An 18,165-nucleotide genomic window follows, 5' to 3' on the forward strand; every position below is an offset into this window, starting at 1 on the left:
ATCCCAGTCCCTGCCTGGCACTGCCTCATCTCCCCTACATTTTATGGCTTATATCAAGGTTGCTGTGTTAGGAAAGGTGCATATTATCAGAATTAATGTTTTATTACAAAGAACTGTATGCAAAAAAGCGTTTTTTGAGCAATCTCTAAGTGAAAGATCACAGTTTTCGGTAGTCCCTAACCGCCCTGTTTCCCATAGGTTCAAACATACCAACATTCATGTTTTTGTTTTGCTTTTTTTTGTTTTTGCGCCACTTTTTTTTTTGAGATCAAGTTCATTTTTTAATTTTTTTAAACAACTTATTTATTTTTAGTTTTCAGCATTCACTTCCATAAGAGGTTGAGTTTTAAATTTTCTCCCTCTCCTCTCCTCTCCCCTCCCCAAGACAGTATGCAATCTGATATAAGCTCTATTTGTACATTTGTATTAAGCATATTTTCACATTAGTCATGATGCATAGAGGAATTAGAACTAATGGGAGGAACAATGAGAAAGAAGAAATGAAGCAAAACAACAGCAACAAAAGGAGAGCAAATAGTACGCTTCCATCTGCATTCAAAGCCCTTAGTTCTTTCTCTTGATGGACAGCATTTTCCATTGTGATTCTTTTGAAGTGCACCACTTTCTAAAAACATTACCCCTGGCAAAAGTTACATATTGAAAAAGTTCTGAGGTTTTGCAAACCCAGTCAAAAATGACAAAAGACAGGAGTTGCCAATACAGGAGGAGCTTCTGAAGCACTGTTGGCAGGGCTTTGAATTTTTTGGAAATATGCTATTTAAAAAAAGTGAGGAAATTGTCCTGTTCTGTGTAACCAAGAGATCTCACTATTACAACTATGATAGGAGGTGGTCAACAAAAGAAATCTAAAGGTTCCATACACACCAAAATATTGATAGCATTGTTTTCTTTTTTGTGGTACCAAAGGACCAGAAACAAAATAGATATCTGCTGACTGTGAAATAGCTAAATAAATAGTGGGATGTGAATGTAATGCATATGACTGTACCCTAAGTAGCAATGAGTAAGAACTCCGAGAAGCATGCTAAGATTTTAGGGGAACTGAAGCCAAGCGAAACAAGCAAAATTAAGAACGCCACATACACTGTGGTTACAAGAATGTAAGCAGGAAGAACAACAGAAAAAGAAACTGGATGCTGTGTAATTGTAATGACCATAAAGCTTGGCCCTGGAAAAATTAAGAAAATAAATTTCCCTCCCTTCCCTGCAAAAGTGGGAGGCTTTGGACCTTCAAATACTGCCAGGCACATCATTAATATTTTAGTTGTTTTTCCTGAGCTGCTTCCTCCTTTCCCATCGCCCCCCTTTCTTTATTTTCTTGGTTACAATTGATGACTTACTATGTAGGGGAAGGAAGAGAAATCTATTCAGAAATGAAAGAGATATAAAGACTAATGTATATGTACATATATAAAATACATACACATATAGAAAAATTACAATAAAATAACTGGGTTGGAAAGCTGGGATAAAATCAATGCTGGGGTCAAGAAAGGCTTCATGTAGGAGGTGGCATCTGCACTGAATAGTACTGGAAGCCATGGCTGAGGTGAAGCTGAACAGAGGACAGATAACAGAAGGGTAGGAGCATCTGTGCAGGAAGAGAGACAAGGAACACAAAGGGAATATACAAAAAACGATGGGAGAAAACAGCAAACTACTTTATTTGGCAGGTTTGCCTACAGCCCTAGAGGCAAAACCAGTGCCTAGTTCTCAAAGCCAAAAATCTACCTTTTCTAATTCAGCCATTTCTCTTTAATCTGATCTGTATCAGTCAGATATCTGCCTGATCAATCTCTGATGATAGAAGACAAAAGGGCTGTTGGGATACATATCTATGTATTATATGTCTCCTTCTCCCACTTGCTAGCATGGCATAATACAACTTTCAGGGGATTTCCTATTCAGGAAGACTTTAAAACATATCTCTTAAAAACTAAGGGTCCACTGCAGTTATAACCAGAAAGATCAAAAAGCAGCTGTCAATGAGCTTAAAGGTTGATCTGATAAAGATTAACTTAGGTAAAATTTTAAGTAGTGAAGTCAACTATGAGATTAAAGAAAACCATAATGATTAGCTAAAATTCAATGGTCAAGTGTCAATTTATAAGACTGAAAAATGCTAAGCTTTTTAATTGTTTTTTTTAAATAAATTTCTAATATTTAATTATATCCAGTCTGTGAATGAGAAATGGTTCTCTATATGTATAATGCCAAAATAAATTACCCATACACAGTGGAGAAATAGTTTATTAATGCAAGCAATAAGAAACTTGAAATTTGTCTTTTCAGGTTAGTACTAATTTTAGAAAGTTTGGTCAACTTTTTTGTTGTTCACTATCTTTGACTACTTTGAAAAACAAACTCCTACTCTGAGACTTGAAAAAAAAATTCCTTAATATACTTCTTTTCATTTTAATGATGCACAGAACTAATCTATAAATTAAAATGTTTATCTGTGGAATAAAAGATGCTTTCAACTGTCTGACTTTGAAGAGGTAATTTGACTTATACAATGTTCATGAAAGTTAATACTGCTTTGCTTAGTAAGAGACAGATTAACTGAAATATGCCCACATTTTCTCTATGATAGAACATAATAAAACAAAGATCAACTTAATCCACCTTAGTTGTTGGGATATGTGAGTATACATAATAATATATAAGGTACCTGATCTTCATCTCAGCATTTATCATCATTTCTTTCTTTATATTTTTAAAATAATATTTTATTGGTTTTTCCCCAATTACATGCTTTCTTTACATTTTAAAATACCATCTTTAATTGGCATAACTTTCCACCTTTTCTATTCCAATGATGATCTGGAAGTAAGAAGCCAAGGTATAAAAGTCAGCAGTTAATACAGTGGCTGGCAATAGTAAGTGCTTAATAAATACTTTTTGATTGATACAAGACTGGAAAAGGCTGTGCATAGCAAAAATGAGAGAACACACTAAGAGCCCAAATGATGTATTAACTCTCCTGAGATACTAAGAATAAGATGGAGGCCTCTAGAACATTGGGTAGATGTCATTTGGAGGATTTATGGGCACATATGGACAAAAACTGCACAGAGTGAAAAGGCAAAGAAAGGTTGTGATATTCCACCTCTATGAATAGAAGTTATTTATTATGGGAATGAAAACGACTTAGAATGTATTTATTTTCATCTTTTTTTTTCAGGATAAAAAAAAATCACATGTTCAACAGTTTGTGCTCAGTTAAAAACAAAAAACAGAAACCAAACCAAACAAAAATAACCAATCCCAAATAAAATTTTAAATAAAACCAACCACACGGTTCAGAATAGGAGCCTTCTTTGGCTGCCTATACCTTTAAAATGGGTGAAACTGGGCCAATCACCTTTTTCAGCTGCATTAGTTTTGGTGATTCTTATGTGTTGCACCCAGTATGGACACCATGAACTTAACTAGTGCAAAAGGAAGGATGTGTCTTCCCCAGCTCCCTCTCTTTTACCCCAGGTCCCAAAAACAGGTCTGGTGGTGTCTGTTTCTGGTCTGGGCTGTTTGTCATAGTTTCGAGAACTAGAGGTGACGTTCATGGTACTAGGAAGCAGGAGTTCAAGCCATGATGCACTTGGAATCAGGATTGCATGCAGGACTACCCTAGAAGCCCTGAGAAGTCAGGGTGCTGAGACTCATGCCAGAGGGCTGTGAGTAGGACACTGGACCAGGAACTAAGCTAAACTATGAACCTGATCCTCTTGCCTTCGCCATAGACTATGACAGGACAGGGGAGGAAGAAGATTGTGCCTCCTAGTGTTGGGGAAGTAATTTTGTATATTTATGATTATACTTTCTGAAATAAATATTCCCTTGTAAAAGTACCTGTGTAACAAGTATAATAGTATTATAGGATTAGTACATTGAGGAGTCTGAAAACAAAATAGTATCTGAGGTCTGAGGGTCAGAGATTTTAACGAATGTGGGTAGATAAGAAAAGCTTTATTCTTACAGAATCTGAGAGACACAAGAGATTTTGGCAGTTACCTGGTCCAGCCTCATGCTGCCACACACCAGTGGTTAAGCTTGTGCATGAAGACCTCTAAGGTGGAAGCTCACCATCTCTGCAGATGGCTCAGTCAACTTTCTCACAGCTCAGGAAGCTTGTCTTTATGTCAACCCTAAATGGGAACCATCACAACCCATACCCAGTAATCCTAGTTCTGACCTTGGGGGTCAAACAAAACAAGTCCAACCCCTGCTCTGCTGATAGCCCTCCAAATGCTTATTAAAGAGAGCTTTCATATGCCCCATGTCTCCTTTTATCTAGGCAAAATAGTCCGAACTTTATTCTGTACGGCAGTGTGATCAAACTCAAATGACTGGATCCCCATGGGCCACATGTTGACTTAGAAAACCACAAACTGACATTAGCTATGTTGTACTGTATTTTTATTTATTTTGGGAAACATTTCCAAATTACATTTTAATCTGGTTCAGGGTACTCAGAATTTTGCAGGCCCAATGTACAATGTACAGGAGCTTCACGGTTGACATCTTTGCTGTAGGCAATGGGGAAACCCCTGAAGATTTCTGTTTTGTCATTTTTTTTCTTAAACAGGAGCAACACAATCAGATTTAGTATAAAGACATCTAATAGGATTTTTTAAATTCAGGCAACATTTCTGAGCCTCAGTTTCCTTATCAGTTTAAAAAAAGGAGAAAGAACTTATACCAATCTGCCTCACATCTGGCTATTTAGACAATCTAAACTGGTGGTACTGAAGGCCTGCATTAGGGCAGAGGCAATGGAAATAGTGAGGGAGGAAGGAAAAGATGTTGAGGAGATAGAATGAAAAGGATTTGGTAAATGGTTACATATGAATTATAAGGGAGAAGAAAGGGTGAGGGATAAGTTGTGTTGAACATATTGTCAGAGATAATACAGTTCTATTTCTCTTCTGACTTCTTAAGGACTTCAATAAATCATGTTATTTAATCCCAAGTACATTAATACTTGGTGAAAATATTAATCTCTTATTAATTTTATTCTTCCCTGCATATAAGGCAATGAATACTCTAGAGGTACACAAAAGCGAAGAATCTATTACTGGCCTCTATCTGTCACTAATCAGTCAGAGAGCTATTTAAGCAGTCTGTGACTTAAGTTGGTTTCTAGCTATGACAGTTTATGATGCAGCAAGGAATCAAGGGCTAACATTTCCTTGTCTGGCAGTAAACTTAAGTCTTATGATTTCTGGGGATTATAGGGGCAGAAATGATATATCTCAAAGGAAGTGATAAATTCTTCCTCCCCCACATGAATTCTCAAATAACCCTTCCTACAGATCAGCAACAGAGCAGCATCCTATATAAGACAGAATTGGCTAGACTGGACTTCTTTCCTGTCAAATTGTAGCTCATTTGGAATACTCTGCCCCTTTCTTGTCTGTGATCTAAAGAAAAGTAAATCAATTTACTATTTATAAATGACCTATTTTAAAGTAAAATTCTAATTGCAAATGTTTAAAACAAAATGTTGGTGACCTCATTCTGAAAAGCCTAATTAGATTTAAATACACCAGACAGATATGTTTGTAAGAAAACAGCACATAAGAGGCATTGAAGGAATATAGAAATAAACCAATTTTCAAAAAAAGCAAGAAGATAAACTCTATAAACTACAGACTAATAAGTTAACAAAGGTTTCTGGCTAAATCCTAGAAGAGACTTTAGCAGCAGCTCAACATTAAACTAACTTAATTTCATTTTTAAAAAAATCAGGAAACTAATCAAATGGGAAGATGAGAGAATGATATTCCAAGAATATCAGATCACAGAAAAAACCTTAGCAGTCATTTAGCCCAACGTCCTCATCTTAAAAAAGAGAAAACTAAGGACAAAATGACTTCATTTTGACTAACAATAAGGACAACAGGTAGATTTTACATAGTTTCAGGGTTTGTGATGTGCTAAACATGTATCACATTATTATCTGATCTTCACAATAACTGAGTGAAGTAGGTACCATTATTATCCTCATTTTATATATGAGGAAACTGAGGCTGAGAGAAGTCAGGTAACTTGCCCAGGGTCACAGAGTGAGGTGGAATTTGAACTTGGGTCTTCCTGACTTCAAGTCCTAGTCTTCTTCTCCTCTGTACCACTTAGCTGCACCCAACCCAACTACCCCTCAGAAAGGGCCGACCACTGCTAGGTATTCCCACTGATAGCCACATCATCATCCTTACCCAATTTTCATGGACTGTTATCTTTGCACATAAGAGATGTGCTTCTTTTATTTAGATACTGCTGCTGGCATAATAAGTGAACAAAATCTGTCTTACAGAATAGCTAAGATATTCAGCACAACTCTTTTATTTTTTTAAATAAAAAGTTTTATGATAACTCACAAATCAACAAGATCAAATAACTTGTCCAAAGGAAAACAAAAACCTTGTAACTGTAAACCATACACCATTCACCTACTTTTCCCTTTCAAAAATCAATGGATAGATGGCTTGGCTTGAGCATTTTTGCCCTCAGAACTATAAAGTTGTAATTCAGAGTAAAAGCTGCTTGTGAAACAGCAAAATTGGACTAAAAAAAAAATTTAATGATATTCTTTTAAATCTAGGCTCCTTATAGATTATTCTTTTTTGTATAACTGTTATCAAATGCTTTTCTTGAAGGTAATTACCAGTGATTAGTCTCTGTGATTGCTATGTGCAAGTCACAGACATTATCATTACTGTGATTATAATAGTTAGCCAAAGCTGAATTGTTAAATTTTATTTCAATCCACCATTTGTTTGGCAGACTATTTTTAGTCCTGACAGATGTATACTGCAAAGAGGATCTGATATACATTTCAAATACACATATAAAATATGAAAAAAGTAAAAAGGGGCAAGCTGAACTCTCAGCGAGGAATGTAGCTGCTAAATCGCTATCAGAAAGGTTCTCTCTCAGGATTCTGAAGAACCAATGCCAAATAAGCAATGAATCTGTATTGGTATGTGTCTACACACACACACATACACACACACACACACACACACACATACACACACGTTCCTTAGGAACAAGTGCCCAGTGTGATGCAGACAACACTCTGAAGTTACTTTAAAAGTATGGAAGACAAAACAAAAGATCTCTTTTTAGTAACAATGAGGTCACTGTCTAAATTTATAGTCTCTACATAAATACTGAATAAACTCTGCATTACACATTCTTTTAGAAGAATAGTTACTGTCCAAATTGTGTTTCACTTAAGTGTCCGAGGATTTTTCTATAACAGGTGGAAAGAGCATTAATAATGAGGGGAATGAGGGCAAGTTTCAACTGAGAAGGGTGTAGCAGTAAAGGAAGACAAAGATTATGAGATGCAGGTATGACGAGGGAATCATTCCAGACATTTGCAATGGCTTGTGGGAACACAAGGAGGTAATACATAAAATGTCAAGTATCAGGAATAGCCAGCAGCCCAAACTGGCAGAAACCAAGTGTATGAAGGGAAGAAACCCGAGCTAAGTTTGAAGAGGTAGACTAAAGTCAGATTGTAATAGGTCTTAAATTAGACTGAGGAGTTTAGATTTTAAATCCAGAGGCAAGAGGGAGTCAATGAAAATTTTTGAGTAGAGGTTTATGTAAATAACAATGCCTTAGGAAGATTATTTGGCAGAGGTATGAAGGATGAATTAGTGACGACTAAGACCAGAGAAAGACTAAATAGGAGGCTATTATAGTAGCTTAAGCAAGAAATGTTGAGGGCAACTAGGATCATGTCAATGTGAAGTGACAGAAGGAAACCATTTGATTTATTACAGAGGCAGAAATGATAGGACTTGGCAAATAAATGGAAGTGGGTGTGAGGAAGAAAAAATACTCAAGGCGTGCTCAGATCTCACTCAGTTCCTAGTTGGCAGAACTAATTTTGAAGTTATTTGGCTTCTAGACCATGCCCCCAGGTAACCCATGATTGGGATTGAGAAATCCCATCAATTTCTAAAATCAGATTAGCTTTATTACTCACACCTCTGATAGGAGGGTGGAGCCACAAACTTTTCCATGTAAGGGAATAGGACTGAATTCTCATTTCCCACCCAGCTGTACTCATTTTAGGCTTATCTGGTTTCTCCACCATTTCTCCCCTTTTCACCTTTCTTTTGTGTCTTGTCTTTCTCCATTAGATTGTAAAGTCTTTGAGGGCGGGGATTATCTTTCTTGTTTTGTATTTATATCCCCAGAACTCAGAACAGTGCATGGAGGATTTTTTTAACTGTCATGTTTTGTTTGTTATTAAAAAGATGATACATTCTTGGGGCAGCTAGGTGGCACAGTGGATAGAGCACCGGCCCTGAAGTCAGGAGGACCTGAGTTCAAATGCGGACTCAGACCAAACACTTGACACTTACTAGCCGTGTGACTCTGGGCAAGTCACTTAACCCGAATTGCCCCCTGCGCCGCACCCCCACCCCCACCCCGGCAAAAAAGGCGATGATACATTCTTGTATTCACTTTAATGGGGGGGGTGGAAGAGGGAGGACAGCAAATGACTTAAGAGCCAAAAGAGAAAAAAAAAATAAGAATCACAGAATTTATTCCCAGATCTATCACAATCATATCTACACTATCTAAATAAAACATTTTCATTCTAAAGAGAACATTTAACTAGACAGTAATTTCGTAGTGTATACATTACCACCATCAACCCTAGTTTTTATAGAAAGTAGTAACTGTAGTGCAGATGACAAAAAATAGTAATGGGAAGACACAAGGTAAATGGAAGTCACAGAGAATTTATTACAGCAATGACTCAGATTAAAAAAAAATGGGATAAAAGACAACATCAAGAACAAAGGAGGTGGGCTAAACTTGCATCCCTCAAATTAACACACACACACACACACACACACACACACACACTCACACTCACTCACTCTTACTTTTTGAGCCTGGGAACCTAACCAACATATATGGTATTGTTTTAATGGGAAAATGTAGATAGGGTTGCAAACAGACTTTAAAATGAATTTTCAGAATACAAGCCATTCAAAAAATTAGAAATCACATTTAGTAAATTTCTATTTTGTTTTCATTTTTCTCTACTAAAAATGATATTCAAACTGTAGGAGTCAGAACAAACCTGGTTTAAAGTAGGGGTTCTTAACCTTTTTTGTGTCATGGACCTTTTGGTATTCTAGTGAAGCCTATGAGCCTTTCTAAGATTAATGCTTTTATGTGTACAAAATAAAATATACAGGAATACAAAGGAAACCAATTATACTGATATACAGTTACCTAAAAAAAGTTCAGAGACCTCAGGTTAAGAACTCCTTTAGGGAAAATTGATGCCCAATACAGGTAAGGAAATTGTAAAAGAGCATGAGTTTCCAGTCTTAGGAAAGTTACATCCTGGAGTACTGAAAGGAATTTGTAATCAGGAACAAAGAATAACTGTTGACACTCTGCAGAACTGGGGGAATGTGAAAGGCACCAGAAGGTAAATAATCATCTGATTTTCAAAGGGAGGGAAAGAGGAATGGGACAGGAAGGCCAGGGTAAATTCCAGACACTAAAGACCGGAAGCTTTACACTGATCCCTAACAAAATCCTTGAATGCAGAATTAAAGAGTTTCTGGGCATTAGAAAATAAAGTGGTGCGACGTGGATTTAGTATGGATTCGCTAAGAATAAACTGTGCCAAACAAACTTCACTCCATATTTTGATGGTAGTATGAGCATGGGGGATAAGAAGCCACAGACAGGCTTCATTTTTCTTTCAGCAGGTATTTCACGAAGTCTCTGTGGACCTGTTGGAGAATTATGAGCTAGAGGGTTGTATGTTTAGGTGTGTTTATCGTTTGATGAATCGTTCTATTCAAAATATATTTATTAATAACCTGGAAGAACTGCATGCCACACATACCCTATTCTACTCCACATTTCTGCAATGATTCTGTAGAGTCAGAAGGAAAGCTCATCAAATTTGTGAGTGAGACCAATCAAAGGCCCGTGTCTCTAGTTCCCAGAGTGTGTGGGGAAGAGTAAGGTACACATGGAGAAATGCTCTTTGTTGGTGTTCATATTCACAATAAAAAAAATACATTAAATTGCTTGCTGAATTTACCTGAGTAATCAGCTAAGCGCTGTACCTTCTGGTAGGTTGGCTTTACTAAGAGTAATAACACAGCTTCTGAAGGACAATCTTAAAAAAAAAAATCATATATAGTATAACCTGAGCAGAAAACAGAACCATTCCCTGCTTCATCCCCGGTCAGGAGCTATCCTCATCTTCAAACCTTCCTTCTTCCCTTGCTTAGAAAGTGTGAGGGCAGAGCAGGCCACAGAGCCCTCTGCCATGACCCAAGACTCATAACTAACAATTTTACTCTGTCTCTTTCTTTCTGAATCCCAAAGATGATCTCTAACAGCCCAAGCCACACCCCTTCCCAACTCCCACTTCTTACTCTCACATCACCATTTACTTCATTCACCTGCCAAGTGCCAACTCCAGCCATACATTCCCTTCCCACTGTGTGCAATGGCCTTCCCATTACACAACAAATGTTCATTCATCTTAGATGTGTCCTCTTAGGCACCTTCCTTCTACTCCCACTCAAAGAGACTTGACTCTGGACTCCGTTCATATTAACAGTAACACCCATCTCACCCCACCCCCCCACTCTCTAACACTGGCTTCACTTTTTCTTACCCTCCCCATGTTTCTAGGAGGGGGAATGTCAGAAGACCTCTTGTTCCCCCAATGCTACCTCCAAATTCTCCTTTTGCTGCCATCACTCACAACCTCACCTCCTTTGAGGTTCACTACATTCAAATCTGCCTCTCAATCAAGACCCTCTTAGCAGTTAACTATCAGCCCCTTGGATCACATTCCACCTTGCTCAGGGAGTTCAGTTCCTGGCTCACAGTATTCCTGTCCTTCCTAACTCTTGTCCTATACTACAGCACTTTAATATATATGATGATGTACCTTGAAACACCCTAACCTCCCAATTCCTCATTCTCATGACCCACCTCTGCATTCCAATTCAGTTACACAGGAATGGTTACACCCTTGATCTCATCATCATTCACAAAATCCACTTCAACACTCAAAAATTCTCCTTTCCCTTTATCAGATAATATTTCTAATTATTCTCTCTCTCAATTCCTTACCACTTCTAAATCTATTATTGGCCCTCTCTAGGACCTCTGATCTCTTTATCTCTCAGTCCTCTCCTAGGTTATCACTCCTGTTTTAACCTGAACATTACCAAACTCAACCCTATAAGTTTACCACCTCAGCTCTACATTGTTCTCTATTCCTGAATTCTTTGCCCAAACGGTAATGAGTCCAAATCTGTCCAAATTCCCAAACTGGGTTATTCAACAAAAAAAAGTTCTCTCCAAAGTTACTAAGGATTTTTTAATTGATAAATCTAATGGCTTTTCCTCACTCCTCATCCTTCTTAACCTCTTTTGTGCAATACGAGTCAGGATAGATTCTCCCTGAAGAGTGAAAAAGCCAGGATTTCATTTGGAGCGAGGTGGTGTGGAGAGGGCATTCATGTGCAAAGCTCCAGCTGTGCCTCTCTTGACACAGTTTCCTGCTAGCCACAGACTGTACTGAAGTGGCTTCGTAGCTACGTCGGGGAATAAAAAATTTCACCCATGTCGGACCCTTCAGAACTGGTGAATATTGTGAGACTACAAGAGTCACCACACCCTGATGTGCTGACCTATTCCCACATGGAGATGACAGGGGAATCATCTACTGAAGCCAAGGACAACAGTATCCTTCTTGAATATCCTTTTTATGTTAGTGCTAAGTAAACCTCCTTTAGTAAACTGTTCAATGACCTATGAATGCTTCATTCTATACCAACATTGAAATGAATTAACAGGGTGTTGGCATCAGTTAATGCCCTTAACAAACCTCATTATTCAAATACAACTGCTTTCCTCAAAGTTATCAGTGATCTCCTAAATGCTCCCCCTGGCCCTCACAAAAAGCCATTTTTCAGCATTCATCCTTCTTGAACTCTATATCACTTGACAAAGAAGGGCGTCTTTTAACTAGTCCAAAAAAAAAAAAGTCAATCTCATTTTTACCTGCCTTAACCATGAATGGGCATTGCCTCAGTCAAACTGAGACCTGGGAAAGACCTTGGCTTAAAAAGGCCACTGCACCTGGGGCCATCTCCAGTCATCCTGATCTCCATCTTGCCACTGGGCCAAGATGACTCCAGAGGAGAAAGTGAGGCTGGTGAATGTGCAACTTCTCCTGCCCATATGACCACTCTCCTTCATTCAACTATCATGCACAGAATGTCCCCTGATTTGTAGGTGCACCCTCATCCTACGTCCTGGGCATCCAATGGTCTTTCCTCTCTACAATCTTTAGCTACTTCATCAGCTCAGTTCATATGAGTTCAATCACCATTTCTTTTCAGATGACTCCCAGAGCTCTGTATCTAGCCGTACTCTCTCTCCTCGGTTCCAGTCGTACATCATCAACATTTTGTACTGGTTATTCCATATGCATCTGAATAAAAAACAAAACTCATAATCTTTTCATCAAAACCCAAGCTTCTTCCAAACTTCCCCATTCTGTAAAGGGTAACACCTAACTCCATTCACTCTTCTCTATGTGACATAAATTGAACCCTCTTTAGAATTCCTAGAATTCCATCTCCTATCATTAAACCTTTACACACAGCATTCAATGCCTGAAATGTACTCCTTCCCATATTCCTATCTAGGAGTTTTTGGTTTCCTTTGAAACTGCTCAAACATATCTTCTACATTAAGTCTTTCCTATATTCTCAGTTCCTATCCCCTCAAAAAAAAAATTAACCTTGTATATATTTATTTATATAAATGTTGTCTCTCCTGACAGAATGTAAGCTTCTGGAGGGCAGGAGCCACTTTAGCTTTGTAACAATCCATAACACCAAGCATAGTCTGTATATGTATATCTGCACAAAGCTTTATGTATATGTATGTGCTAACTACCCCATAAATCCTTTTTGCTGTTAGATGCAATCAATTAACAAGTATTATTAAGTATTCACTATATGCTAGGCCACAGCTCCCAAAGTAGGCAATATCACCCCTTGGAGGGTGCTGGAATGATCCAGGGGTCAGTAGTAGTTTGAAATGACACAAATTTAAAAAACAAAACAAAAACAAAAACAAAAACCAAGTTAAAGGGTTAAATTAAAGAAAATGGATTTTCGGAGGGGGAGGCACTTTTTAAAAGGGGGCAGTAGGCCAAAGAAGTTTGGTAACGTACAATACCCTATACAAAACACATATAAATATATACACATGTATATTCATATGTAAATCAAAAAGGGCACACACATACATAAATGTATGCACAGATGTACACACACATACTGTATAGTGGGGGTGAGAGTGTGAGAATGTGACCTATTACTCTACAGTTAATGTAAATTACCTTTAACGTAAACAGCAAAAGAAGCTCTATTCCATGGCAAAACTTGCATACGACCCTTGGCCATCCTGGGCATCATGTCTTCTCTGTTCTGTTTCCATATGAGATCTGAGCTAGTTTAACGATGGTACAGAGATCTACCACTGTCTAGTACAAGCCTAATAAAACATTTACTTCCGTGATGGTGTGGACTGCCCTTCTCTCTTAGGTATCTCAGTATTGTCTCAGAGTCTCTGCTGCCCTACACTTGGCATAATGAGGACAGAACAGCTCCGCCTCCCTACAACTGGCATAGTTAGCAGAATACCAAAGAAATGGGGCTCTCCGGAGGGTCACCCATACCCCTGGGGGGAGGGGTGGCCTGCACGCACGCTATTTGCCTGCCTTGGGCCCAGAAAGAAAGTGGGGAGAGGGGGTGTTGTGGCAGAATTCCTGAAGCTATCACTCACATCCAGGGACAAGGGGATGGCCCAACTGGCTTATGCCAGTTTATGGAAGATTTATAGCCTAGGTAAAGAGGAGACTTTCAACACTGCTATAGAGACTTTGAAATGGAAATTATTGTCATGGGACAAAGAACAGAATAATCTAGAGGCAAAAGATGGAAGTGAATTGGAAGACAGGGAAAAAAGGAATAATGTTCCTCTCCTCTCCCTCTCCTCTTCTCTAACGGCAACTGAGTCAGAGGGCTGTCAGGAGAGAGACAGGGAAAGAAAAACTCAGTAAAGTGAAGATCTTTTAGAATATGGTAAAATGGTTGGATCACAATACACAAGAAACAAGACAGGAGGAGTTTTGAAGGGTAATAATTCATTAAGCCGTGTGTGTGTGTGTGTGTGTGTGTGTGTGTGTGTGTGTGTGTGTGTGAGAGAGAGAGAGAGAGAGAGAGAGAGAGAGAGAGAGAGAGAGAGAGAGAATGAGAGAGAATGAATGGTCTCTGGAGACATATAATAAGGACTGAACCGAGAATAACAACATACTCGTGAGCTTTGCTTATTATCAGGCAAAGAAGAGTAAATATTCAAAAGGCTGGTAGCTGAAAAGCCTTACTAGCAAGAGAATATTAGGGCCACTATTTCACAGTTGTTGGTCTGCTTGTGTGTTTTTCTGTGTCTGTATCTGTGTGCCTTTCAGATTCTGTGTGTCTGCAATTATGCACACGGAGCTTAGAAGGAACACCTGGCAGACAAATCTGTATCTCAGTATCTTGTTAACTAACCACTCTGGGAGCTCTCTAAGTTTACAGAAAGATTCCTCCCTTCCCATAACATTCCAGAATGATGGCAAGATTCATGGAGTATGGGGCTAAAATATATACTCTCTATGGTGAATCCCAAAATTGAGGTTTGAATGTTTTTATTAATACTGAAATTTTCAAGCAACTTTTTGGGTGCGCATGCTTTAGAATTTGTCTTAAGGGAACTAAAAGGATTTCCCACCGTCCAAAATAACAGCTTTATCATTTTACAGCTAGAGAAGGTCATCTCACTGATTATAAAGAAGCAGGGGTGGCGTCAGTAAGCTCTCAAGGGAAAAATAACTTAGAAGAAAGAGTTATTGATAACTCTTTCCTACTTCATGAAAATAAGGAAAAGGTTTGGAATTAAGCCTGAATAGAATATTTGAGGAGTCTTACAAACTAAAGTTAAACACTGATCAATTTTAAAATAACTTTTTAAATTGGTGTGTGCTTTGAAATTAGAAATTTTATTTTATACTACACAAGACTCCTACACATTTTTGTAACAGATTATGTTAAATTTGAATTTTAGGAACTCCCTATGGAAAGACAAGCTTATTTAAGGAAGCAGGAGGAGCAAGCTCAAGACCTCCTAAGAACTTCCAGATAGATGAACTACAATAGCTTGAGAAAAATCCTCCCGGATAAGTCCATTACTGAGTGATGAGAATCATTAAGGGCTGGAAAAAAAATCACGAAAATTATGGAGACCACTTCAGAGCTGCCCCGAGAACAAGACCTATCACAGGATGTCCAAAAGAAGAGAGTAGACAACCACACGGGGCATCTAAGATCCAAGACAAAATGCGCTGATTAGATGGGAGGAGGTTACCAAGATACTTGATGTTAGTTAATGCTGATGATCATTACTGTGTTACTTTGGCTTTTTGTTTCACTGTATCCATATACTGAGTTCCCTCAGTTATGCTGTTATCACGTGAATTTCCCCTCTAAGATCTGATCCATAGTTTTAGATATTCTTATGCTATCATTAATCAATCTTGTCCTTAACACTGACTAGTCAGGAAAAATTGTAAAAAAGTTTTCCACTGACAACCAGGGGGAAATCGAGAAAATGAAATGATCTTGATTGTGTTTTTGTAACTGATTCTAATCTGTATCACACCCCCTGCCAACTCCCATCTGCTGTAAAATTCCCCAAGTGGTGTTTCTTTGTTTCTGAACTTAGTTCAGAAGTTCTGCTAGTCTGTAAAGTGTTAACTTCAGGAATTCACTTCTCTGACTAATCACCAAACGCCACTGACGCTTTCTTTGCCTCCCCCCAGAGCAGTGTGTAAGGGAATTGTACTAGTTCTCTTGCTGTTTGTGTTACTCCCCTATTTATACTTATATTGCTGTTGTAGATTGTACCTCCAATGCAGTTCACTGGTAGGCTCCTCTGCTTCCTCCATGCTAACAAAACCACTCACGCACTGCTCAGGGAACTTTGCAGAAGATACTACGGGAAAGAATGTGAAAGGAATCCCGGGCAGTACGCCTTCGCTATTCTGTTTCAACATAACACCCGATATGGCCTAAGAGTGGTGTGCAGAACTACCACTGTCCTGCTGCCATCCAGGACAGGCCTCGTGAGTAAGCTTCCTCCCAATAAAATCTATTTACCTCTATGACAGCATGAACTGCCCTTCTGAATTCTTGGGTGTCTCAGTATTCTCTCACAGGGTCTGCCACTCTACAATTGGCATAATCAAGACAGAACACATGTGCCACCTTAACATACACTTGAAAGCACCTAGTAGTACGTAAGTTCAGGATACAAGGATCAACAGTGGAAGAGAATGGACAAATCAATAATAGAGAGCTAAGGTAAAAGTTAAGCATGAGGCAAAGAGTGTCAGGTATCAGGAACAGTGACCTGCAAAAACATATCACTTCTTATGTGACCTTATGTCTGAAGCTCTCTTCTAAAATTAACGTTCTGAAATATTTTCAATATTAAGTACCTAAAAATGTGTTTCAGAACACATTATGTTTTAACAAAAAGCAAACGGCAATTGTGGAATAAATACTTACGCTGACCCCATCGGCCCGTTTTAGGGTTCAAATAGTTTGGATAAAGTCCATCAGGCCGATCCATTTTCTGAAGCAGTTTTCGAATGTGCATGACCTGAACAAAACAAAATATAAACAATATAAAACCATCAATGTAAATACGATCAACTGTTGACATTTAGTCTTTTTCTCTCTAGGATTCCATGTTCTCTTTATATGCTATATATTCAATTAGACTTTTACAGAGATTTTTTTTAAATTAAAAGATACCTAATTAACAGAAAATTCTGATTATATGTTTTCCTAAAAGAAAAGTTAATTTTATTAATAAAATAAAGAACAAAGTCCTGACAAATTGTCACAGTCTGTTTAATAAGTTTTATTCATTTTTCTAACATTATAACATCTCCAACTTACTGAAACTAAGACTGACCTTTTGGTAGTAGACTGGGTCCCCTGTCAAATAGCTGAGGTGGACAAATTCCATATGTAGGGTACCAAATTCAGCCAAAATGCTGCTACCTGCAGAGGCCCAACCCCAGTTTCGTCCAATTCCACTGAAAAATAAGAGGGATAAAATTAAAACAGGCTCAAAATCTGGAAAAATTATTAATGAATACACATCATTTAAATATACACATACATACATATATATATATATATATATATATATATATATATATATATATTATATATATATATATATATATATATTCTTATTGATTATTCCATGTTATAGTCTAAAATGCAGTTTGAGTACGTCCTGGAAAAACTTTACAAGTCAATAGAGGTAACTGTGAACCACATTAATTTCCTGAAATCCATAAACTGGAGATTATTCAATAACAGCATCTAACGTGAAAAATAAATTCTTATATCCTACACTTAACAGCAAGATGCAATAAATAAAGATCACCAGCATTACGATGTGAGTGAGGGAAACCTTCTCCAAAGAATCTTAAAAGAACAGTAGGATTTAAACAAAGGATGGGCAACATTTCAGAGAAACAGTATGGTGTGAGTTGCAAAAAGGCAGAGGTGAGAATCTCTATGGTACATTCAGGAAGTAAGGGGCATACCAATTTCATTAAAGCTGCACATTCATAAATATAAAGGGTAGAAGCAGGAGGCAAATGAGTGGCAATGAAATCGTTGAGATGTGCTGTGATAAAGGGCTAGGTTAGAATAACAGTTTGAATGAAAAATCAAGAATGGGTACAAAGGACATCACAGAAGGAAGAACCTACAAGAACTGGCAAATGATTAGATGGATATGCGAGACAGATATAATGATAGAATCAGGGGATGAAGTCAAAGATGACTTTTAGGGATCAACTAGATGATTTCTCAAGATCATTACAACTGATTATTACAGATTTTGAACCCAAGTGATTGGAAAACTGTGGTTACCAATTTGAAAACAGAAACGTCTAGGGGAATGTCTGCCTTTGGGAAATGAAAA

General features: G+C 37.9%; 1 protein-coding gene across 1 annotated transcript in view; it reads right to left on the bottom strand.

The window, feature by feature from the left end:
• The window catches only part of MAN1A2 (mannosidase alpha class 1A member 2), a 229,954-nt gene that overhangs the window by 43,786 nt on the left and 168,003 nt on the right, over window positions 1-18,165 (bottom strand). Inside the window, exons 7-8 of the mRNA XM_021002903.2 lie at window positions 17,137-17,260; window positions 16,725-16,818 (exon numbers count right to left, since the gene is read on the bottom strand). Coding sequence (XP_020858562.1) covers window positions 16,725-16,818; window positions 17,137-17,260 — 218 coding nt within the window. The remainder of the gene's footprint in view (window positions 1-16,724; window positions 16,819-17,136; window positions 17,261-18,165) is intronic.

The sequence above is a fragment of the Phascolarctos cinereus genome, unplaced genomic scaffold, assembly GCF_003287225.1.
Source record: "Phascolarctos cinereus isolate Bilbo 61053 unplaced genomic scaffold, phaCin_HiC Scaffold_5;HRSCAF=322, whole genome shotgun sequence".
Taxonomy (NCBI): Eukaryota; Metazoa; Chordata; class Mammalia; order Diprotodontia; family Phascolarctidae; genus Phascolarctos; species Phascolarctos cinereus.